The 23,952-nt window shown below is 36.9% G+C and overlaps 1 protein-coding gene across 2 annotated transcripts; it reads left to right on the forward strand.

Moving 5' to 3' along the window:
- Positions 1-2,276: 2,276 nt before the first annotated feature.
- Positions 2,277-20,548, forward strand: HJURP (Holliday junction recognition protein). 2 transcript variants are annotated; one of them, XM_030460726.1, is made up of 13 exons: positions 2,277-2,447; positions 3,841-3,907; positions 4,410-4,474; positions 5,677-5,707; positions 7,910-7,965; positions 8,674-8,713; positions 12,151-12,212; positions 13,175-13,273; positions 13,955-14,015; positions 14,966-16,554; positions 17,069-17,132; positions 18,286-18,373; positions 19,855-20,548. In XM_030460726.1, the coding sequence occupies exons 1-13, from the start codon at positions 2,370-2,372 to the stop codon at positions 19,898-19,900; spliced, it is 2,346 nt and encodes a 781-aa protein (XP_030316586.1). In that variant the 5' UTR covers positions 2,277-2,369; the 3' UTR covers positions 19,901-20,548. The 2 variants fall into 2 exon arrangements, with proteins under 2 accessions (XP_030316586.1, XP_030316595.1); XM_030460735.1 differs by having other exon boundaries at positions 2,303-2,447; positions 5,680-5,707; positions 19,855-20,545.
- Positions 20,549-23,952: the final 3,404 nt, after the last annotated feature.

Genomic DNA, 23,952 nt, shown 5'->3' on the forward strand with positions numbered 1-23,952 from the left:
TGTCTTCATCAATGCACCCTCTGGGCACACCATTAGCCAACATTTGTTAACTTCTTGATTCCTAAGGTTATGGAGCTTGAAATTTCTGATTTACCTTATCAAATATACCAGTTACTACTGCTACAGGATAGTTTTCATGCACACTGAATGCCATTCCCACCATTTTCTCCCAGGAGAGGTTGAATAAATCCTTTGCAATTTAGTGGTCCTGTCACTCTAGTGAAGCACAGCACAAATTCAAAAGAGACAGAGCAACCAGGATTGCTAGTTAGAAGATAGATGGGAGGAAAACTCATCTTTTATCAGTAAGACTGAAATAATAGGAACATACCCTTATTTTCTTAGGTTAGTGATTACCTCAAGTATAAGGTAAGTCTGGGGCCTAGTTGTATTACTTCTAGCACAAAATAAGATGTCAGGACTCGAGAAGATACTAAGGTTGTAAAGTGAGTGGCCCTTAAGCTAGGGAATGTCAGAGCAAAACAGTTTCATCCTATGGTATCCCTTACTTCCATAATACAAAGCCAATGTCTCTTCATTTTGTTTGGCTGCAGCAAAGACTGGCACAGCACTCATGCCCAGCCACAGTCCCTTCTCTGTGGGCTGGCAGCCAATTTTGAAACCTTTGTACCACATTTTTTGTGTTTTCTGTCTGACTCGAGTCATTTTACTGTTTGTGGTGGGTGAACCTCCCATTCTCCATGAGTAGGTGCACTGTATTCCAGTCTTCCATTATCAAAGTTCTGCAAGGGGATCACAAAACCCCACAATGAAGGCCACGATGACCCTAAAGCCTAGAGTGAAAAATCAAACTTTATGATGGTTTTTTCCACAGGTGACTTTATGATGTTGGGTTTTTTTTGCCATGGGAATAGCACTTTGTTGAAAGAAACTGCCTAGTCATCTACTACTTACTTTCCACCTTCTTTAAGTGTGGGGCTTCAGGCCTTTTTTAATTTTACATCATCTATAAGCTTGTTATGAACATACACAGGCTTGTCTATTAATAAACTTCCTATTGCTATGCTTCCTAGTAACACTCTGAGCTATTCCAATATTTGACCATGTTGGAAGTAGCACAGATTTTATATTTTCTGCTAGATAGAGAAGTAAAAGTAGTGGCATTATTGCTTCTACCTGTGGCAAAGGAAAGATTATAAGGAGTTGGTTTGAAGTACTGAGAATCCACCAATTTTGTCAGCTGAGTCCGAGACACATGGAATCTGATTTATTTTGGGTATTTACACTTTTTTTTTAAAAAAATCAATATGTTTATGTAAGCTTTTATATATTCAAAACATAGATTTCATCGAAGTGAATAGCAAGAGAAAATGCTGAGATCTTCTGCAAGTGCGCTCGCAGGTGGCTATAAAGAATATGCAGTCAGGTCATCACCACGAAAAATCTCTTTTTTATACGATTTGTCCTGCAATCATCCCAGTAGGGGGAGAATTATAAATATAGGAGTGGGATCGAGTTCATCAGCTTCAAACTTCTATGCTTATTCTTTCTCTTCCTGCTAAAAGCAAGCAAGACTTCACTGTTTTTGTCACTGCTTTATCACCACACCTTGTTAAATCATACGTGATTTATAGCTTCATGCAGCAGTGGCAGAAAAATTACAATGTGACACTGTGTGATGCCTTGATGAGGACCTTGCTGGCTGTGGAGACTTCGGAGTCTCCGAACAGTAGTAACACTTAAAAACTGAAGACACTGTGCGTTTTTCTTTAGTTCTGCCATTTATTTACTTATAATTTTTTTATATATTTATAAATATTATTTAAAATAATACCATTTATTATAACTAAACTTGATATGAAGTACTTGATAGCACTTCCAGTTTAGGATCGCCGCACTCCCGCTGAGGGAGTCCTCAGAGCCCAACACCAACGCGGGCCGGAACTCCATGTCAGGAGGACGCTGGGCCCGGCAAGCTGGGCCCAGCACCGAGCTTGGCGGGCTGAACCGAGCCGATCCCGCAGCCAATAGGAATTCAGGGTCTGCCGCTGTTGCTAGGTAGAACAGGAACCTCCCCCGCCTCGAACTCCCGACCCGCTGCGATCCTCCTATCCAGCGGGAGAACTCTTGAAGCAGCGAGGAGGGGGAGGGGGTGGGCGCTAGGCAGAACCAGAAGCCAATCAGAGTGAGACAGGCGACCCACTCCGCACTCTAATAGGCTGCAGAGCCTGGATTGACGTGAGACATGACCAATCAAGCGGGAGGGGAGGAGAGATGGCGACGCAGGGGGAGGGCCAGAAAGAGGTGCGCAGTTTGAATTTGCGCGGTGACCGGACGCCCGGACACCCCAGGGAGCGGCCCCCGCCGGGGTGCCGTCCGGCGCCGCGGAGGCGAGCAGCCCGAGCGCCATGGCCTTCGACCTGGAAGAGCGGCTGCAGCAAAGCAATGACCGCTTCTTGCGCTCCATTACCCGCATCGTGGAGCAGGTAAGGGCCGCGCTGTCGCGCCGCCGCCTCTGTCCGTGGGCAGAGGCTCTGGTCGCCGTCCTGAGGCGGGGGCTTAAGGGGAAGCTTCGTCACCGGGCTCAGCCCTGCCCCGTGGGGACCTGGCCTGCCTTAGGAGCGCTTGTGAGTTTTCTTGCTGAGCTGGCGTGTGGCGCCCGCATCGCTTGGAGGGGCCCGGCTGCCCTTGTGCGGCCTCTGACGGGTGCTGGGCAGCGCGACCCTCCCGCCACCTCGCCCCTACTCCCCTCCTTCCTCACCGCCTCTGGAGCCCGGGTGTGTCAGTAATGACAGTGCCCTTTTCCCGCTCTGCGCTAATTTGCAGTAACTGGGGTTGAATCCCCTCCGTCAGTTCATTACTCGGAGTGTGTGTCACAAGCCCCTGTTTTTTCCCGGCTGCCACATAAGCAGCTGTCACCCCGGGCCCCAGGTGGCGGCGTTACGGTGTGCGCGGAGACATCCGCTCCTGCGCCTTGGCGCCAATCTCAGAATCACATCTTAGGTTGGAAGAGACCCCAAGGTCATCCAGTCCAACCTCCTTTGACCAACACCATAATCTAACCACTAAACTATCTCCTTGAGAACCAGATCCAGACGCCTTTTAAATACCTTCAGGGATAGTGACTCCACCACTGCCCTGCTCAGGCCATTCCAGTGCCTGAAAACCCCCTCAATATATAAATGTTTCCTAACATCCAGCCTAAACCTCCCCTGGTGCAGCTTCCATCCATTCCCTCTGGTCCTATCACAGTCCACTAAGGAGCAGAGGCTGTTTTCCTCCTCGAATAAACTAGTTAAGAGCTAGCCCCTTTAATATGAGGGGCACAAAGCTTGTATCTGGGGTTACCAGTATTAAATGAGTTCTGTAGTTATATCTGAATTGTCTTTATTGTCTTTAACAATTCAATTGTCTTGAATTGTCTTTAACACAAACTAGCTAGCTTCTGTTGAGGTACTTTCAAGGAAACTACAGAAAAAAAGTGGGCAACTCCATCTGTGAACTCTTACTTTAGAGCCATTTTGTGGTAAAGATGCGGGGACCAAACACCTCCAACCAAAGATTGGTGTATTTATTCAGGGTTGTCAACTTTGCTGCTCTGGGAAATGTTTTGTGCTAATGTCTAGGTACTAGAATAAGGCCAAGTCCAGTTCTAGAACATTTTTTGCTCATCTAGTGTTAGGTTGGATGTATGTCATGAGCTGTAGGGTCTATGTTAAGTGGCTGCATTCAGTTGCTACAACCAATAACATAGCCTACTGCTAATTTCATGTTTTAGTCAAAGCAGAAATGTATAATAGCAATACTTTACGTTGCATGTTAGACATTGTTTTAATTATTCTAATATTTAATGGTTGCTTTTTTTGTTTGTTTTGTTAGTATAATTTTCCTTTTGAAGATGATTACCTTGTTTCCATGGAAACTCTCACTTATGATACACCTGAGGGTAAGAACCTCTTAAAGCTTCAATATTTACATCTCTATATTTAGACTTAGTAAAATATGCAGCTGTTGTCAGTTATATAATATTTATTTGCAACAGGTAATGAATTTTATCCTGTTAGCTATGGCATTTCATATATAAACTTTGAAGCATGCATGTAATACCTGGAGAATTTATTTCCATGCACCATTGTAGTCCACTGTGTGCTCTGTTTTAGGCAACAGAGAAGAGCTACTAGTAAAGTTCAAGATAACGATGATAAATGTTTGAATGTCTTGTTAGAAGTTTTTTTTATTTTAATTTTTACTTCTAAATTAACTCGAAATTACAATATTCTCTTGGTTTGTTTTCCCAAGTTTTTGTTTCAGTAAATGTATTGGAGGCTGTTCAGATTTGATGATGTTTTGTTACCATGTAAGTTATTGCTAGTAGTTTGTTTGTTAGACTGACACTCAATAGAGATGGCTTTTCTTCTATGTTTATATTGACATCTCATTATTTCTAGGACAAAAATCATGGGAGGACGTTAAAGGCAAGGACATTAGAAAACTGAAGAAGAGTTTATTTAAGGTATCTAATATAATAATATATAATTCTACTATGCAGTCAAAATCTAGTAGTATTTCTTTAGAAATAATAGGTGTATGGAATATATTTTAATCTCTCTGTGGTATATAATGTTTGCAAGAGGTATTAATCAACAAAGTCAACATTTCCTTTAAAACAGGGTTTTAAAATAGATTGAGTAAGACTGTCAAGTGAGAGAGACTAAAATAGATGACAGTTTACCAATGGTTACCACCATTTTTAAACCCTGAAAAAAAACAAAAAACCACAACAAAACTAGCTTCTTTTTAAAAATGCTGTCTGGTGGGCACACATGTTTTTAGATATCATCAGAATATTGTCATTGAAGTTAACTTGCATCAAATCCATTTATCTTGTTTCAGGTAATCAACTTTTCAAATCCAAAGGGTATACTGTTTTCATCTTTAGATTTTTTTTTTGGTCTAAAATAGTGCTAGAGAGACTAAAGGTTCTTTGTAATCTCAGCACTTGTCTGTTAGGCTAAAGCCATTACTATTGTGAGCATATCATCTGTATTTTCTTTATTTTAAAAATTTACATTAAACAAGCAATTGCTGCTTTTTCTATTTCCAAAACTCCCCTGTAAGAACAAAACAGCAAATTTTGTTAAAGCCCCAGAGTTTCTCACATAATTTTCAGAAGTCACCTCTATACCACATTACTAATATCTGTCTAAAAAGCTACGTTCTGTAGTGTGCTTTGGTAGTTAATGCAGAAATTATTTAGAACTCCAGGGAATAAGGGAATGAGGTGTGAAGTTCAGGCTTGGGAATAAAGTGGATTTAATGGAGACAGAAAAGGGGCTGTATTTCTTTTTCCACTCCTGGTAATAGTTTGTGTATCATTTACTCAGCATTGCTGTGCAACTTTAGAGAATACACTTAATGCAGTTGAGGACTGTAGGAGGCATTCTTTGTCTTAACCACTTATGTGGACCAAGGAAGCTATAGCCTCTGTTCTTGGAGTGATTTTAACAGCAACAGTAGGTCAAAAGTGAGTGATCTAATAACTTCTACCATGTATTTTGTGGGTTTTCTGGTCAGGCCATGAGAAACCTGAAAGAAAAGGAATGATTATTTAGGAAGTGCCTAGTTGCAAGATATACCAAAGTAAATAAAGGCACTGGTTGTAATTTTAGTATTCTAATAGTTTTCTGACATATTTTTCTTTCCTGTTTTTAACAGCAGCGTACTAGAGGAAGGCAAAAAAATGCAGGTAAAGTACATTTAAATTACCTTATCCAAAGAATCTTGACTTAATACTTAAAACTCAGGGTGGTCAAGGTGGAGGTCTATAACCAGTGGTGTCCCCCAGGGCTCAGTACTCTGCCCAGCTTTGTTTAACATCTTCATCAGTGACCTGGACAAGGGCATAGAGTGTATCCTCAGCAAGTTTGCTGGTGATACAAATCTGAGGGGGTTGGCTGACACTTCAGAGGGCTGCGCTGAAGTCCCATCTGTCTTCTGTACTCTTAGGTGAGCCTGATACATGCTTTCAGTTAGGGTACACAAAGTTAAACACTTAAAAATATCTTTAAAGACCAAATACTTCTTAACTAAGCCCTTCCCTTGGACTCTAACTTGTAATTTTTACCAACTCACAATTCTGAATTTTGCTAGAATCTATTTTTATTGTTTAAATAGAATATCCAGTACCCTCATGAAGTTTACTGAGTAAAATAGCAATCTTGACTATTTTGTTGGTGTTTTTTAATGTATGGCAGTTCTGAGTAAGAGACAACCAAGTATGTAATATCTTCAATAAGAGCGTTAATTCCATCATATTTTAGCTACTTAAAATTTTTTCTTTCCTAGAGATTTTTTTTTTTAAACAAAACCCTCTCTGTTATGTTTCACAGGTCTTGATCAGTAAGGGATTTTAGTAGGACATTATCATGTTACTCTTATTTTCCAATGCAAAAATGATTGGAAAATGCTTCACTTTTTAAAAAAAATGCATTGCTACTATATTTTAAGGAAGCATTACTGTAGTTTGTTGCAAAATAGTGAACATAAATTTCCTGAGAAGGTTAGAAGCTGAAGCCCCAGAGCCTTTTACTTTTATACTTCGTTAAGTTTCATGAGAGAGTAGTTTTATAATCACTTTACTACTGGTTGTAAAACTGTGCTTAGAAGAGTTACCTGTCTGTGTCCAGATTGAGGGGAAACGTGAGGAATTTTTTTTTCCTAGACTGGTCCTGAGAAATTTATCATTTTATACTTTCTTTAAGTAAATATCAGAAGAGAGGTTATCTTTAATTTCCTCATAGATGTCACCGAGTAGGATTAACCACTGTGAAAGATGGTCTGACAAACTGGGGATAAAACTTAAAGTGAATTTCTTCACACAGAGAGGTTCAAAGTGCACTGTGCTAGAAGATAAGCACGTGTGCCTAATATGTAAAACGTACAAAAGTTTTTATGCACTGTTCAACACTGATAAAACTTGTGTTGAAGTGCTTAGTTTGTATTTGATAGTGGCTGGAGTGAGTCAGAAAAAGAAGAAAATTGGTTGTATGTATTGTTCTTATTATTTAAATATACTGCTTGCATCCAGTCATGAGAAATCCCACTACAGCTTTTGTATCAGCAGAGTTGTAGGTTTGGAGATACATGTCTTGCCTTTTGGGAAAGATTAAATTCTTATAATATCTGACTTAAAGGCTAATGGTGAAATAAGCTTATGTGGAAGTCGCTTGTATTTGAAGGTATCTACTTCTCTGTGGTCTAATATGTTCTGTATTTTATTTAAATCTGTTGAGTTGTGATAGCTACTGAAGATCAAAATTTGGATTGAAATGTAAAAACGGGAGATGTCTGTTAAATCAAGGCAGCTCTTACACTATATTTCTTCTGTGTCTTATGAAATAAAGTGGGTTGAGGGGGAATAACCCACAAAGATTGTGGTTGGGTCTTCCTATGCTGGAAGACAGGCACAGCAGTTTGGGGAGGCCCCCATTGACAAAACACATTTAAAAGATGGAAAAGAGGTCTGCAGCTCTACCCTCGGGCTTCAGGAGTAGGTAGTAGTTTTTGTAGTCTCTTCAGCATACACCAGAAAAAATCCACAAGAAGTTTGCAGCTGTCTCCCTTTTCTACAAATTGTACCATATGATAAAGGGGTAAACTGTATTTTCTGTCATGCTTCATGGGTTAAGAAGAAAACGTGATAAGGTAGATGTACATCTGATCAGAAATAGGTCAGAATTAGTATGTGACTAGAATATTGTTCTGCTACTTGACTATTCTTTGTTTTACCCTGTGTCTGTTCTCTATTTGTTACATGTTTGTGTTAAGTATATTTCAAAATAAGTAAAGCGTATATACAGATGAAGAATTAATAGGTTCAGGCACAATATTGATCTGTGATGTATCAAACTGAAATAGAGTTATTTTTTTTCCTCCACTGCATGCTAAGAAATACCAAAGCAACAGACCAATGATTTTGGAGATGGACATTCAACTGTACATGAGGTATGGACACCATGTTGCATCTACTTTTTATAAAGCCTCTTTGGAAAAATGTATTTATGTAGTCAAAAGCTATGAAATTAATCATAAGCAAGTGCTTCTGTACCACAGCTATAATGTTAAAGACCTACTAAGTTCTGAATTATATCACTTTATTGTATTTAAATAAGTACTTCTGAAAAAAAATTGAGGACTTCAAAGTATTGGCTACAGTTCTTTAAACTTTAGATACCTTATTAAATAATTGCTTTATATTTACATTTGTACTTCCCTGTATCTAGTTGCATTATTTTAGGAAAGATATGTCCTTACATACCAAGTGCATGCTTGTGTAAAATTAAAATGTTTATGTCCTGGTTAATGTTGATCATTAGTGTGATAGCTCTCCTTGCATTATTTGTCAGAATATAGAAGGGATGGGAAGAAAATAATTATTTCCATTGAGTAATGAGATGTGAATCATGATAAATTTGTGTATAAGTTTATTAATAAAGATGGTTTTATTTGGACATAGTTTGTGGAATATAACTTTTTTTGGTTTTTACCACCATTACCACTCTCTTGTCATCCCCTTCTAAAAAAAATAAACAAAACCAAAAAGAAAAACAAACCAAAACAATAGAGCAAGTAGTGAAAGCAGAAAAATCTACAGACTGGTTTATATAGTATATGCTACCAAGTCTTAAAATTCCTTTTTATTACTCTTCTAAGGAATCTCCTGAGAATTCTTGTATGGATACCTCTGATGCAGGTAGGTTTTCTTATTTACTTCTCAGCTACCTTCTTTTTCATGTTATGAAAATTATTTCAAAGAGCTTTTTCATCCTTTATAATATAGTAAAAATAGCTGTAATACGTGTTCTAAATCCTCTTAGAAAATAAATAGGAATAGCAAGAGATTGAGGTACTGCTAATCCTATGAAATTGATATCCACATTACTCTTTGAAATATCAGTTCTGAATCCCTAATATCTTGGAAAGTCACTGTGGAATATATTCAGTAGCCTTTTTTTTAATAGAGGAAGGAATACTGAAATCAAAATTTTGTCATAACCAGCAATCAAAGTTTTATTAATAAATATGATATATATGCTAATTTCTAATGGTCTGGTAAATATGGATATTGCATTCAACTGAAAGTTAGTCTTCAGTAGTGTAACAGTTTCAGCATCAGTCTTGCAGCCTGCCTGGTAAGTTTTGGGTGGTTTTGACCTTGTATTCCTAAATAATTATTTGATTGTGTTCATTAGTGGTAACAATCTTTACCTGTTTTTTAAATATTTAAAACCTGTGGTACTAAAGATCTTTTGATTCTGGTACATGTAAAAACTTTATATTTTGCATAAATTAAACTACAATAAGATCATAACCAGCATTTAATGGTTAAAAGAGCAGGTGCAGCAAAATATGGTTAGCTGGTGTTGAAATACTCTGGTATAAATTAGATGCTTCATATACATTGCTGTCTTCAAGGCAGATGATTCCTTCCTAGCTGAGGGAATATAGAAAATAACAATCTGAAATTTGTCCTCCTGTTTGAAGGATAATTCTGTTTGAATAGATAATTTCAAATATCTCTTTAAATTACAAAGTAGGCTCTACAAACTTACAAAATATGGCTTTTTTTTTTTTAACCTGTGCAATGAAATGTAGGAAACTCATTTCAGAGGCATCTGTAGCTAAACTTTTGTAAGTGTCCTTTGTATCTTTTGTTCTAATGGGATAAATGACTGATGAAGTTCACAGTATGGTATCTTCATATCACCATACAATAATATGTTTATCCCCTCCTTGTGAATGTTGGATGAAAAGACTTAAAAGGATTTATTGTAGCCTCTGAGTTCCAGGTGTTTCTAAATACAGTAAGACCTAGAAATTAGCTTCACAGAGAGGTGGAATTGATTCCTCACTAAAAATGGAATTCACCTACGTATTTTTATTTACTTTTTAAAATACATAAAAAGTTAGGAATAGGATATGCTAAGTGTTTAAGAAAAGATGTCTCTTTTTTAGTTCCTTTAGCTGAAACTTCAGCTTTGGAAAGATTTTTCCATCTTTGTTACTCATAATGCCTCCCACTTCCCAGTGAAGGCAGTGTTTCTTCCAGATATTACCTGGCATTTTTTTTCTAAAAGTATGCAAAGCCTATCAACAGCAGGGAGAAATAAAGTGAAACAGTTCTCACATGTACTGGCAAGTATTAATCTATTCTTAATGAGGAAAATTTTCAGGTCTTCCTTCCTTGGTTTCACATGAAGTAGCATAGCAAAGTAGAGTGATACCTGGAGAATATTTTGTCTGTTAGGATAGTGTTACAGCAAAAAAAATACTTGGAGAGAAAGCAAAGGGTTCAATCTGAACTGTATATTTATCAAAGTGTATTTAAGTTTAGAAGACTGTCTCAAAATCAACACTTAAAATTTACAGTAGTGCCTTCACTAATATGTTAATCTTTTAAATAAGGTATACTTAGGTAATTATAGTGCATTGAGTCCATCTCAATAAATAAATTGTATTATAGGTCATGTTTTCCAGAGAGAAGGGTGGGAGTCCTCATTTTTCCTCTCTTTTGCACTTGAGAACAAAGGTGTTTCTGAATTTCCCTTTTGGCACTTCAAAACATGCCAAAGTACCCTGGAGAAGACATTTCACTTTCTTCCTTCCTTTGCTGTGCCATGGTCACCTGCTAATAAAAAATGTTCCAGTGCTTTGACATATGATTGACAGCACCTTGCAAACATACTAAAATTACGCTTCTGTGCGGTTTCACACTTAAAGGAGTATTCAACTTGTATACAGACCAAATCATTCTGTGACACAAGAAATTTTCTAGGAATTTACATGACGGGGGTGAAAATTCCTGGGCACTGGAATAGTTGTTATCTTTATCTCAAAAATCTCCATTTTGTAGCAATATAGTCTGCTCATCTCATTGAACATTTAGGGACTAGTATGCCAGTTTTGTGCCTGAAGAAAGCTGTATGAAAGAAAAAGAAAGTTGTATGGCAGACAGCAAATATCAGCTGTTAGAACTGTAACTGGAGTCTGAAACTTTTCCAGATTAAAACATTAACACTCTTACTGTTTCCTTCACTACTAGTACTTAAGCAACTGCTTTTCTCTGGATAAAATGACCACAACCTTGTCTCCTATTAGTTGCAAGGAAGTCATAATCTGACAGGTGTTTTAGTTCTAATAAAATAATTCTACTGATTTAGGTAGACTGTCAAAGCCAACCCTCTGACTGCTCAATGTTTTCACAAGAAAATGTGAAATGGTGGTGTCTCCCACAATGATAGCATTTGTTTTATAAAAATTTTTATCCTAGCTCTATGGCAGCAACTGCCTACAGAGCTTTAGGTGATGATTGCACTGACAGGGAATAAAAAAGGAAGCTGGGATTATCTGCAAAAGATTTTAATTCTGTTATCTGTAATTTAAGAGTAGTATGAAGAAGCATTGGTATGGTGACTAGCTAATGAAGATTTTTTTCCCACTTTTTTTTTTTTCTACTTTTTAGAGTTATGCTTCTCTTCCCTTTCCTTCCCTGTGGTGAATACGATCATAGGACAAAAATGTAACATCCAGGGATATTCAGAAACCAGGGCTTACAATGCAGTCACATGCTTTAAAATGATGAAAGACTGAGGCTTTAGATAATGATGAATCTCGAAAAAAAAAAAAAGGTTTTTTTTGCATTTTATTCACAAAAATACATACAAATTGAGCTGAAAGATTTGGAGTTGCTTTTCAATATTCTAATTTCTCTCTTATTTCTTACTTTGGCAGTTCTAAGGCAGACTTAACAATAACTAAGCATGGTAGAAGGTCCTTAGTGTGTGTGTTGACATTTGAAAATGTAGTGGGAAAGAAGCAGGATTGATAAATTAATCAAAAGTGAATCTTGCAGAGCAGCACTTTGAGAATATTTTTCTCTATGAAATGATTAGCATAAAACTCAAACTTGTTACAAACAAGTTATCTTCACTCGTTCTTCCCTATAAATCATGCTTTTCAATTGGACTTGAAATGGAAATGTAATATGGATTAAAAGTTTTAGTATAGAAAACAGGCTTCTAAAAGGAGGCATGTTTTAGGAAATTAGTTATACAGTTTGTTTTTCAAAACGTTTCCATTTTGGTTTTGAGTTCAACTGAATTTTATTTAGTATTTTTCCTCTAATTCTAGGTGAAGAAAGTGATGCTGATATACTTTCAGTGAGGAGAAAATTTGAGGACATTCACTTTCAGGTAAAAATTTCTGATGTCTAATGGTAATGTAACTGTGTGTTTAATAGAAATGTCAGAACTATTGAATAGCTTACATGTGCCTGAATAGTTGATCTCCTGTCAGTGGGAGATTCTATGTAGTCTGTGTCTTAATGCACGTATTAAGAAAGTATAGCACATGAGAGGTTCAATAAATAGTGTCATGAAGTTTCAATAAATACTGTCATGAAGTATGAAATAATATTATATCTTGGTATTATGAGTACACTAAAGAAAGCTGTATAATGCATTGCATAGAACATCAACCCTGAGAAAGTCTCTTATAGGTATGGAAAAAATTATAGGTATGGAAAAAAGAATACCCAGCTGAATCACTGAATGAAAAGACTTGTAAAAATATGGTCAAATGTGATCACTCACCTGAGAATCTAGCATAAACAGGTAACATGAACAAAAAATAAAAAAAATTGCAACACGAGTTCGTGGAACCTGTGTTCTGCTTGTTGAATACAATTACCAAAAATTTGTTGCCATGTCTCTGCCAACAGCTAATACAGAATAAGCTTCTTCAGAAAGCAAGAGCTTCAGTAATGGGAAACATTTGCCATTTATCACCAAAAGCTTTTATATTTTCCAGAGTATACCTTAATTTGGATATGTATTCATGGGGTGCTAACAATACATGTGAAGATGTGCAGCCCTAACACTAGAACTTTTTTTTTTATCAGTGAGTCTTCTGAGACAGAGTGCACTTCTTCCCTGCATCAGTAGACTAGCTAGTTGTCTCTTTTTATGACTTCACCATGCCCTTTGTTCTTGGAGAGGATGGGGAAGAAGCTTTTTTGACATAAAATCTATAAATTAAAAATAAGTTTTAGTTGGATATCCTAATCTGAATAATGCAAGTCTAAATATTTTTTTCAAAGATTTGTCAAAGAATTCTGTTTATTATTAATTTATTACTTTTTTCCACCTCCTTTAAGAATCAATATGTAGGTGATGGAAGCACTCAAAAGACCATAAAAATTCAAGTGGATCCAATAGTACAAGATCCTACTAGAAATATTTCTCCGTGGATTAAGGTGATGCATTTCTCCTGTTCTGTTATAAACTGTTAGCTAATTAGAATAAGATAACTATCTGACTGTGAAGCAAAATTAATTCTAATTCCGTTTTCTCTGCTTTTCCATCATTCTTCCTCTCCTGCTGTCTACTTAAATATCCCAGTATCTCAGGTTTCTGAGAGCAATGATTTGTAAGAAACAGAGCAGCCATTACCCAATTTTTTTTTTTTGCTTTGTTCTTTGAACCTGGATGTGCAAAAGGCTCCACTTGATTTTCTGATTTTCAGATTTATTTTCATTTGGGGGTGAGAGATTGGTGGAGAAGGATCATGTGGTTGTGTTACATGATACTGCTTCTGTTTCCTACTAGAGCTGCCAGAGAGCTGTAGATTTTCTGTCTCTGTGTATAAATTTTCATATTTTGGAAAGGGATTAAAATGTGACACAATGTAGAAGTTGCAAAGATGATTAATAGTTTCTGAAAATTAAACTGGTAACTCTTAAAAATTTTTACTGAAATCTTAGACTAGACTCATCTGAAATTTACTAAGCCCCTTAGAACCATAACTATGCACAGGGCCTGGTAGGCTAAGAGAGAGGGTAGGAGGAGTCCAAAATAAAGTTTTGATGTTACCTTAAATATGCAAAATATTCAGCATATTAGATTGTGTTTGTTTGCTTTATTTTCTTGTTTTTCAGATCGCACCTCCAGCTCCATTGACAGGTCTTCATTTAACTTCACCTGTGAGAGGACTGACAGGTACAACTAAAGCTTTTACATTTTGGCCAAACATGTTTGCTACAAAAAGTGGGCTTGTTAAAATTTATTAGAAATAAAAATTTACTTTATAGAAAGCACACAGTCACTAATTAATTTTCCAGCCCACTAATCTTTTCTGTTGGATAGACGTGATTTTGCTTATTGTAAAATTTATTTCAACAGTAGAAAATAAGTAACTTGTATACATAAAACCATCTTTTCTTAAATAGCTCCTCAAATGAAGTGCATAGTTACAAAACTGAGCAGCATTATGCTCAGTTAACTGAAAGCATGATTTCTTGGTTCTGCTTATTTTAAATTAAAGTAATGTAGTGAATGTCTTTGGGTCTGCTTGCAACTGGTGTTGAGTGTTACTTTGCTTGTAAATTTTCATCAGTTGATACCTTCTTAATGCAAACCTAGCAGCTACAAAAAGCATTATCTTAATCATGCTTTATGGCAAGAACAGCTGCAAAAAAAAAGACCAAACACAAAGCTTTCAAGTAATATGGAAGTACAGTAATAAAACCTGTAGCATAACGCTACTCCTTTTGGTGAGAAATCACAAATAGCAAAGCATTCTACCTCTACAATGAACATATTTTATATATTTATATAAAACTATTTTAAATTATTCTTTCTAAAAAATGTAATTTGTATTCTATAGTCTGTTAATTCAACACGGTTAGGAAAAACCTTCAAGTTTTTCCATGTTCTCTTGTATGTTGGTCATCCATTTAGCCTGGCAAAAAAGCTTCATGGAATATGCCAGTACATTAACAAGCTTTGCCTAATGCAAGTGTTTATAAGTCGTGTAGTACATTACTGGAAATGTCCTAATGCATTTTTTTTTTTTTTTTTTTTTTTCTTCTCTGGTTTAATTTCATGGTTTGTGGTTTGGTTTTTTTGGTTTGTTTTTGGTTTGTTTTGTTTTGTTTTTTTTTGCATAGGCCACCAAGACCCTGCTTGCAGAATGAAACAGTTGTCAAATGAATGCTCTTTATCCAGACCTCCTCAGTTTCAGCTTTACAGTCTTCCCATTTCACCATGTCCAATAACCCTACCCAGGCCTCAGCCTTCTCCAGAACTGAACAAAACTTGCTATGATAGTATCTTTCAAGAATACCAGTCTGCAGACGAGGAATGCTCCTGGAGCAATATAACTCTTGCAGACTTGTATCCAGCAATGCTAAATATATTTACAGTGCTCATGACACGGCAACCTCAAAGGAAAGAGTTTAAGAAAAAAGAGTCTTTTTTAGCACACCTTAAGCACAGAAGATCACGTTGTAGAAAGCTCAATATCTCTGTATACAAAATAAGAGGATTCAGACCTCCTAAACTGAAGCGAACATTACTCAGCATAAGCAGTGGAAGTAAAGACACCCACAGTCAAGCTTCTGGAAATGAGCACACAGAATTTTGTGCTGCTAGGTGTTCCATTACTGATTTACCTGATCTGCTACCTTATTCTTTTGCTGATGAAAGTGAAAACAACATGGACTTCTCTGACTTAAGTTTAGAACATCATCTGTTATCTGGAAAAGCCCAAAATGTCTCCAAACAGACTGTTTTTCCAGATGTTATGCCTAGAATGGGAGAGACATTTCTAGTTGAAGATGAGTTGCAGATTCCTGTCTCATGGGAGAGTTCAAAATGCAAAGAATCAAAAAAATTGGCTTACAAATGTTCCTCAGAATGCCATTCTAAATCATCTGTTGCCAGTCCAGACTCAACAGCACTTTATCTGATAAAAGAAAATGAAGCTCAAAATACTGACTTTCGGAATGGTGATACATTAGAATTGTGTTCCTTTCCTTGCAGTTCCTATGGCAGTAGTAGCATTTCTACACATGTCACAAACTATTCTCCTGCAAAAGCACCAAATCCTTCTCTTTCCGTTTCTGAGAAACAAAGTGCTGAATACCGAATTTCTTTCCAGGGCAAATATCCATTTTCCTCATTGTCTGTGACTCTGAGTCCTTCAAAGATGCCCCAGAAATACGAAGATACATTTGAAAAACTCTACTACAAACTCTGTTCCAAAGAAAGCCAAAGGCCCTTGCAATTGGCAAAACCTCTTCCAATTTTACAAAACCTTGAAGTGGAAGGAAGATGCCTGAGGAGTAATTTAAGTGGTTCTGTGAGGTTTCCTGTGCAGTGTGCTAGAGAATTTGACCAGATCTATGAGCATGTGTGTGCTGAGGCTGTTCCAAAACTTCCTGGGTTTCAGAGAGCTTTTAATTTAAGGAAATATGAGGGAATACAGATGTCTGAAACTGTAAATGCTCTTGTTAACTCACCTGTTCGAACTTCTGCAATTTCCAGAGTTAAAAGACAAGGAAATTTTCAAAATGATGTTTTTAGCTCACCAGTAAAGCGACTGAAGAATATACCAGAACGCTATTTTCTCTCCACAAAATGTCAACAGATTCCTCAAAGAAAAAATGTTCATCCTCACACAGCTGGTGTGCAATTTTTGAGTACATGCAATAAAAGTAATCCCAACTTTTTTGATAGTCACAGCTGTCAGAGTCAGGTATGTAAGGACCTTGTTTAAAAAAAATGATTGTGTGGAGAAGGCCTTAAAAAATGGGTTTGGGCTGGAAGCTGTTTAAACTAGTGATGGCATAATTCTGATGCTAGTTGATCAATATGGTCATTTTATATGTTCAGCATTTTGGAGACTTTTGCAAAAATACTTGTATCAGGCCTCCTGGATCATTTGAGGAAGCTCACAATATTTATGGTTATAAAATGCTCAAAAAAAAAGGTTGTTTCATTTTAAATAAATTGTGCCACTGATTAAAATAAAGCTCAGTGACCCTGTTAATTAAGGTGCTGTCCTGAAACAATGATGTTTTACTTATTTTATAGATGGGCATGGCAAACAAATTAAGGTTTACTGGATTCCACTGGAATTATTAGACTTTTTGACTTAAATATTAAATCAGGCTCTTATTTCCAAGTTCCCAGTATTTTTTTCTGAGGCAAGCTGTGAAATAATATGTGAGGCTTTCCACTGAAGTAATCTGCTGATGCTTTATTTTCAGGACTCTGGGTTTCATGCTTCCTCAGATAAAACTTTTCTATGTGCTCCTGGTACCTCCCTGCAAGGTTAGTTTCAGATAATACTTTAGTAATCTAAAGCACCTCCTTGAAGTGTAAATCTACAGATCTCAATTGATCACTGCCTAAGTGACAGCTCTTCTTTCTCAGTAGTAACTATTTCTGTTTAAGCATTCCTTTAAGTAAGGAATATATATAGAAAAGGGTTTCCTAAATTGCATCTCAACAGCTATGTAAGAAGCTTTTCTTTGGTTTAACTAGGATTATTCATACTAAAGTGTTGCTTATTATCTACTAGGTTTTTTCCCTCTTTCTTTTTTATTTGGTTTTAGTTAAAGTTTGCTGTTGCTTTTACTTTCTGTATATAAATGTTCAGTAGGAAATGCATAGTTTATTAATCCTATACTTGAATGCTTTTGTTTAGATTCCTTAGCCTCCAAAAACTTGTGACTGAATTGTTGCATGGCTACAGTCACTTGCTTAGATGCATTAGATGATTAATCTGGATAAAAAGAATTCTGCTAATTCAGGACAGTAGAATATTATTAATAAAAACAAACCCAACTAAAAAGCATAACCAAACAAACCATTAGTTTAAGATTTTAGATGCTAATTTTTAAATTTCCTTTTTGAAGTCTGGTTTTGATTGAGACATGTTTATAACATAACTTGTTCCTACTAAGTTAAATCACCCATGTTTATTTTTGATTTTTTTATTTTTATGAACCTTGTCACCAAGATAAAAAATGACAAACGGGTAAAGGAAAATACCAGAGGAGACTTGAAATACTGTCAACTGGTATACAAAGAAGAAACTGGCAGAAAAAAAAATGCATTTGTGTGCATGTTCTTGCCTTGCTGCATTTTTATTACTGATTAATTGTAATAAATTTATTATTTGAGGTGGCCTTATCCCATCTGTTTTTCCTTCCTCAAATTTTAACTCATACTTTGTGTTACATTTTTTTTCTGGTATGAACATTTCCTTCTACCTTTTTCTAAAGGCAACAATTTATAAGCATTTTTAAGAAACCTAGCTTATATGTAGTTTTTCCAGAAACTTTGGCCTCAGAATATTTTCATATGCAAATGTGCTCAGTGAAGTATGCCACTAACGTCTAATAGTTTTAACAACATACCGACTGTCCATTCTAGTCAGCACTGCTCTTAACCTTTTCATACTACTGTTTCTCATCACCAGAATCTGGGATTCCAGATGTCCCCTCTGCTTGGCCTAAGGCCATGAAGAATGACACTCGTCTCAGAAGTGAACAGAAGCGTTGCCAAAGGTAACCTGTCCTCTCAGTGCCTTGAATGTGAGCCAGCAGTGTACCTGTGGTGGTCAAGAAGGCCCGTAGCATCCTGGCTTGTATCAGAAATAATGTGGCCAGCAGGGCTGGGGAAGTGATCATATCCCTCCCTGGACTTGGCTCTGGTGAGGCTGCACCTCAAATTCAGTTTTCAGTTCTGGGCCCCTCACTGCAAGAAGACACTGAGCTGCTGGAGCATGTCCAGAGAAAGGCAGCAAAGCTGGTGAGAGGTCTGGAGAAAATTTTAGGAGGAGTCTCTGAGGGACCTGGGGTTGTTTAGTCTGGAGGGAAGGAGGCTGAGGGGAGACTTAATCACTCTCTACAACTCTCTGAAAGGAGGCTGTAGGGATCAGTCTTTTCCCACGTAACAAGCAGTAGAACAAGAAGAAAGTACTTCAAATTGTGCCAGAGGACGTTTAGATTGGATACTAGGAAAAAACTATTTACTGAAAGGGTTGTCAGGCACTGGACCAGCCTGCCCAGAGAAGTGGTGGAGTACCCATCCCTGGAGGTTTTTAAAAGACATGTAGATGCTGCTTAGGACATAGTTTAGTGGTGGACTGAGCAGTATGTGAGATTAATGGCTGGATTTGGTCATATTAAAGCTCTTTCCCTACCAAAGCAAATCTGTGATTCTATACTATGAGATGAGTAATTGAAATCAGTATTTCACTGAGTGCTTTCTTACCAAGCCATCTGGAATAAAATCAATTTCTTTGTTTCATGATTTCACATGCGTGCTTGCTGGTTTGTAACCAAAACAGACTGGCAGCTGACAAGCTTCCTTAGGCCTGTGGTGGGATATTCTGGGACATCTATGTTTCCCAGGAGTGCAGCTCTTCTTTAATGCCTTCTGAGCCCTCAGATGTTTTAGGTCTAAGCCATGTGGAAAAATGCTGTATGTTGTCATGAATGGCTGTGGAAAGAAAGGGAACATTGTCTTCCTTTCTGGAACTTGATTGCCTTTATCTAGAGGGTTATTATGGAAAGGAAATGTACATAGCTGATAAACTTTCCTTCGGCTTCTTGTGAGTGCTGTCCCACAGCTTTTACTTCTGTACTTATTGCCAGATGCAAACCAAAATAATTTAAAATAGATGTTAAAAAAAAGATGCCATTTCTTAAGCAATACGTAAGGAAATAATTGTATTCTCATTTGTATCTTTTTGGTTTTAGCTATTTGTGAATACATTCAAAGATCACAACTCTAAGTTTAATAGGTGTTTATATGATTAATATAGTAGCATTACTGAGACATTAAAATTACCTCAGATGAGAACTTTCCTCTTCAGCTAAAAGCACATAGTAATGCAGACAAAGAGTTTATTTACAGTCAAAATGTTCAGATATCTTGCTATATGTTTTGTTTCATTTTTATTCTGTTCATCTGTTCACAAATTTCAGCAAGCATAGTGTTTTTGTCTGATTTGTTTTGTCATCTAAATAATTCTTTCTTACAGAGTATTCAGAAAACTAAGCTACACTGATGGGAAAGACAAATTCTGACATTCTCTTGGATGATGTCCTGGTAAAACTAATTAAGAAGCATTCATGGACTGCTACAAAGACAACAATGTTGTATGAAGTTTGATTGTTCTTTTTTTGTTTCTTCCAAGAATGAAGAATGGTTCTATGTACAAAATATACAGTTATATATACTGCTGATTTATGCTTCCCTTTTATACACAAATTTAGGAATACAAAAAGGTTAAGCCCTTCTGAAAAGGTACCTTTTACTCTTTTGGCTAAAAGCAGGTATTTCAAAGAGCAAGGGTTCCTTTCTATGGCTATGATTAAAAGTTTGTATTTAGTAGTGTTCATTATAGCAGAATATTATCTGTATAACCTTTTTGTCTGTTAATAAGCTTTGATTCTTAACATATTAGTAATAAGGCAAGAAAGCTCTTTCTGGTGAACTCCTCCCTAATCACGCTTTATAGCTATATTTGTATCAAATGACTGAAAAAATATAAGATGGGATGGATGATCCAAACACAGTATTGTATCGTAAGGTTTGTAATAAGCCTGTTATGGAATTTTAATGTCAAATTTTCTATGCAAAGTTGGTGTTTTAATAAAATTTTGTAAGTTTTAGAGGGTATGTTCTGACAATCCTTCTTGATATATGATCTCAATAAAAAAAACTGTTCTAAGTAAAAACCTGCTTTCAGCATTTTATTTTATTTTATATGTTGTTTCTCTGGAGGAATTTGAAAGCCTACAGCAAACGCACAAGAATGATGTGGCAGGGTCCCACAGGTTTTCATTGCTGGGGCAAAGAGATTGTTCTGGTGATGGGAGGTCAGGTACACTCTTCATAGGCACTGCCCCTTGCCATCTTTCTGAGCTCCAGAAAAGGAAAAATATTTTACTTTGGCTTTATATAATTTCTGGGTATTTCTTCATGTTACTTTAGCTATTAAACCAAGTTCTTCTTATCTTTACAGATAACAAGGTATCTAAGATATTGTTACCTTATCAATAAGAACTTGTGCAGTATACACAGGTGCATTCTATCCCTCATCAGCTGTATCTTACGTTTCCGTCAAAAACAGTAACCAAATTTTGTCTTTTAGAACTGTATTTGTAGCTTATTTTTCTTCCTGTTCCAGACATAGAGGGGGTGTAGAGAATATGATTTATGAACTACCTTCCCCTTGGGCTTAATGAGGTAATTATTTCCTATTATTTCTTGATACACCAGTGCTAAGAGATTACATAACTCCATTAATCTCCTAAACTGTTCTAAATTAACTTAAAGGTATATTGGAATTGGGGTATGGATGTGTTCTGGGGTATGGATGATTTCTACTCAGCAACCTGAATGTGGTTGATCCAGATTTTATTTAAACAACATAGCCATAGTTCATTGTCTCCATGAAAATTACTTAAAAAGAATTTTAAGAGGTAACTCTTGAAAAAGCCTTGATATTGGAAGATAAGCTCATACCACTTCTTTGGTGATAGCAATAGCAAGAAAAATGGGAGAAAGTTACACAAGTAATTTAAGAGTTTGATCTTCCAATATCCACTTGAGCCAGCAGTGTATTGAATGGATGACACAATCAAAAGTCTGTGTTGATTTTTCTACCAATAATGTTTAAACAGATGCAGCTGCAGAGATTGTCAGATGCTGTAACAGCTACTGAAGTATGACTGTTCTTGAGTTGCAAGGATTTGATGCTCCTTGATCTCTGCTGTTTTGACCTCTGTTCTTCCCTTCCAGTTGTGCTTCTTCCAGCTTATTTCCTCTCTTTTTTACTCTTCTTCACTATTCCATTGAGCTGATACTTAAATGCTGGGTTTACTGCTAATAGGAGCAGCTTCACAGTGCTTCCCTCTGCTTCAAAATTTTTGTGAAGAACACCAGAAAAATAGGCTAGGTTACTGAGAGAGTATAAACTTTTGGTTATTCTGTTGTAATTAGTTGAAACTTTCCTTATACATAAAGAATTTAGCTAAAATATCATAGTTTATATAAGTCTTTCTGCAATGGCTTGAAGATGAAGAAATACTGAACATGCTCTTTTATGTAGGAATTCAGGAGTCATTTGAAAACTGTATCAAAAAGTTGTTTTGTTTTTTTAAAGAAAGAAGGGCATTTGGGTGCTTATTTAAGCAGACAGAGGGTAAAGAGCTGGAGGAATAAAGCTAAATCTGGTCTGTAGCAGAATTAGAGGTGCCATGGAAACAGTGGATAGGCCACTGAAGATGATCCTGAAGGGCAGTCTGTGACAGGAGTGAATAATTTAATGGAAGCAGTAATTAAATGTGTCTTAAAGGAGAATACTTACAAAAGGGCCCTGCTTTTTTAGCAAGCTGTTCTGCAAGGGAAAGCAAATGCTGAAAACTGATACAAATAACTATCTGGACTAAACAATGAAGGCTAAGAAAACAGAGGAAACTGGTTCATCCCATGAAATGCATTTACTGTTTCATGGACACTCAGTGAGAAAAGTGTGTGCTTCATTTCCATTTGATTAATGGTGAGGCTGAAATGACAGGCTGAATTTAGATAACTCATAGAGGAAAGATATAGTTAAGAATATAAATGCTGTGAGAAAACAGAGATAGCAACTTGTGTCCCCTTTGTACAAAAATTGTATTATGCAAAACCCCAGCATCTCTTTTTTTCATATGTATGTTGGAAAATAGAAACAAGTAGACTCAAGGGCCTGTGTTTATTTGCTGAAGAGGTTATTTAAGAAAGCTTTTTCTCAATCTTGTTAGAGGGCTGAGTTGTGTCTGGTGCCAGCTATATTTAAATATTTTCTACAAATATTACATATTCATGCAATTCGAACAATTTTGATATGTGAGTCTAAGCAAGAGTATGTTGATATCTGGTTTATTAGTTATTTTGTTCCTGCTGTTGAACAAAGTAGAATTCCTTCCAATCTAACCAAGTTCCTACCAGTCTTAATTGAACTAAGTCAGCACTTCATGAACTAATAGCTTGGTGTTTAACTTTTGGTCTTTGGCTCTGGCTTTGCCTTTCTCCTTTCCCTCCTTAGGATCTTAGTCAGGGTTGTAATTTAATATGGTTCTCCAGTAAAGTGTTTTACTGGTTCTTTAAAAGTATTTATTTTTGTTTGTCCAGTGGCTGTTGGTCTAAGGCCATGATCATAGAATCATAGAATTGGCTGGGTTGGAAGGGACTTCAGAAATCATCAAGTCCAACCCTTGATCCACTACCGCTGCAGTTACCAGACCATGGCACTGAGTGCCACATCCAGTCTCTTTTTAAATATCTCCAGGGATGGAGAATCCACTACTTCCCTGGGCAGCCCATTCCAATTTCTGATCACCCTCTCAGTAAAGAAATTCTAATGTCCAACCTAAACTTCCCCTGGCACAACTTGAGACCGTGCCCTCTTGTCTTGCTAAGAGCTGCCTGGGAGAAGAGACCAACCCCCACCTGGCTACCCCCTCCTTTCAGGGAGTTGTAGAGAGCGATGAGGTCTCCCCTGAGCTGCCTGTTCTTTAGGCTGAACACCCCCAGCTCCCTCAGCCTCTCCTCTCTCATGATGACACAGTCACTCTAATGCCAAGTCTACCTTGTTTCCATGGTCTAAGTGGCAACCATATACAGATTTCTGCACGAAAGAGCAAGTGCTAGAACAAGACAGGCAGTGGCACTGGGCAGCTTTGTCTGCAGGCCTTGTCCCCTTCCTTTTTTTCTAACATAAAAGTTAAGGCATCTTAGAGAGGCTCCATTAACTAGGATTTAAACCAGACTTGAACCATGCTGTCAAAGAACTTTATTTTATATTGTTTTTTTTTTTTTCTTTATGAATTTGTCCTAGCTCTGGACTTATGCATCCACTTCTGACTTGAGAAGAGGTGTTGAGTCTCTGGACTATGGCTTTTCATTTGTTTTGTTTCTTGCTACTGCTTCCAGGGCTGTCACCTTCAGGACCTGAAACACTTGAAGGGCTCCTGCATGTGCTTCAGAGCTTCAAGCTTTATCACGCTGTGCTCTGCATGGAGTTTAAAGGCACTAATAACCTCTTTTTGAGAAGACAGAACTGTTTGGCACCTAGAGGTAAGCATACTAT

The sequence above is a fragment of the Calypte anna genome, chromosome 1, assembly GCF_003957555.1.
Source record: "Calypte anna isolate BGI_N300 chromosome 1, bCalAnn1_v1.p, whole genome shotgun sequence".
Lineage (NCBI taxonomy): Eukaryota > Metazoa > Chordata > Aves > Apodiformes > Trochilidae > Calypte > Calypte anna.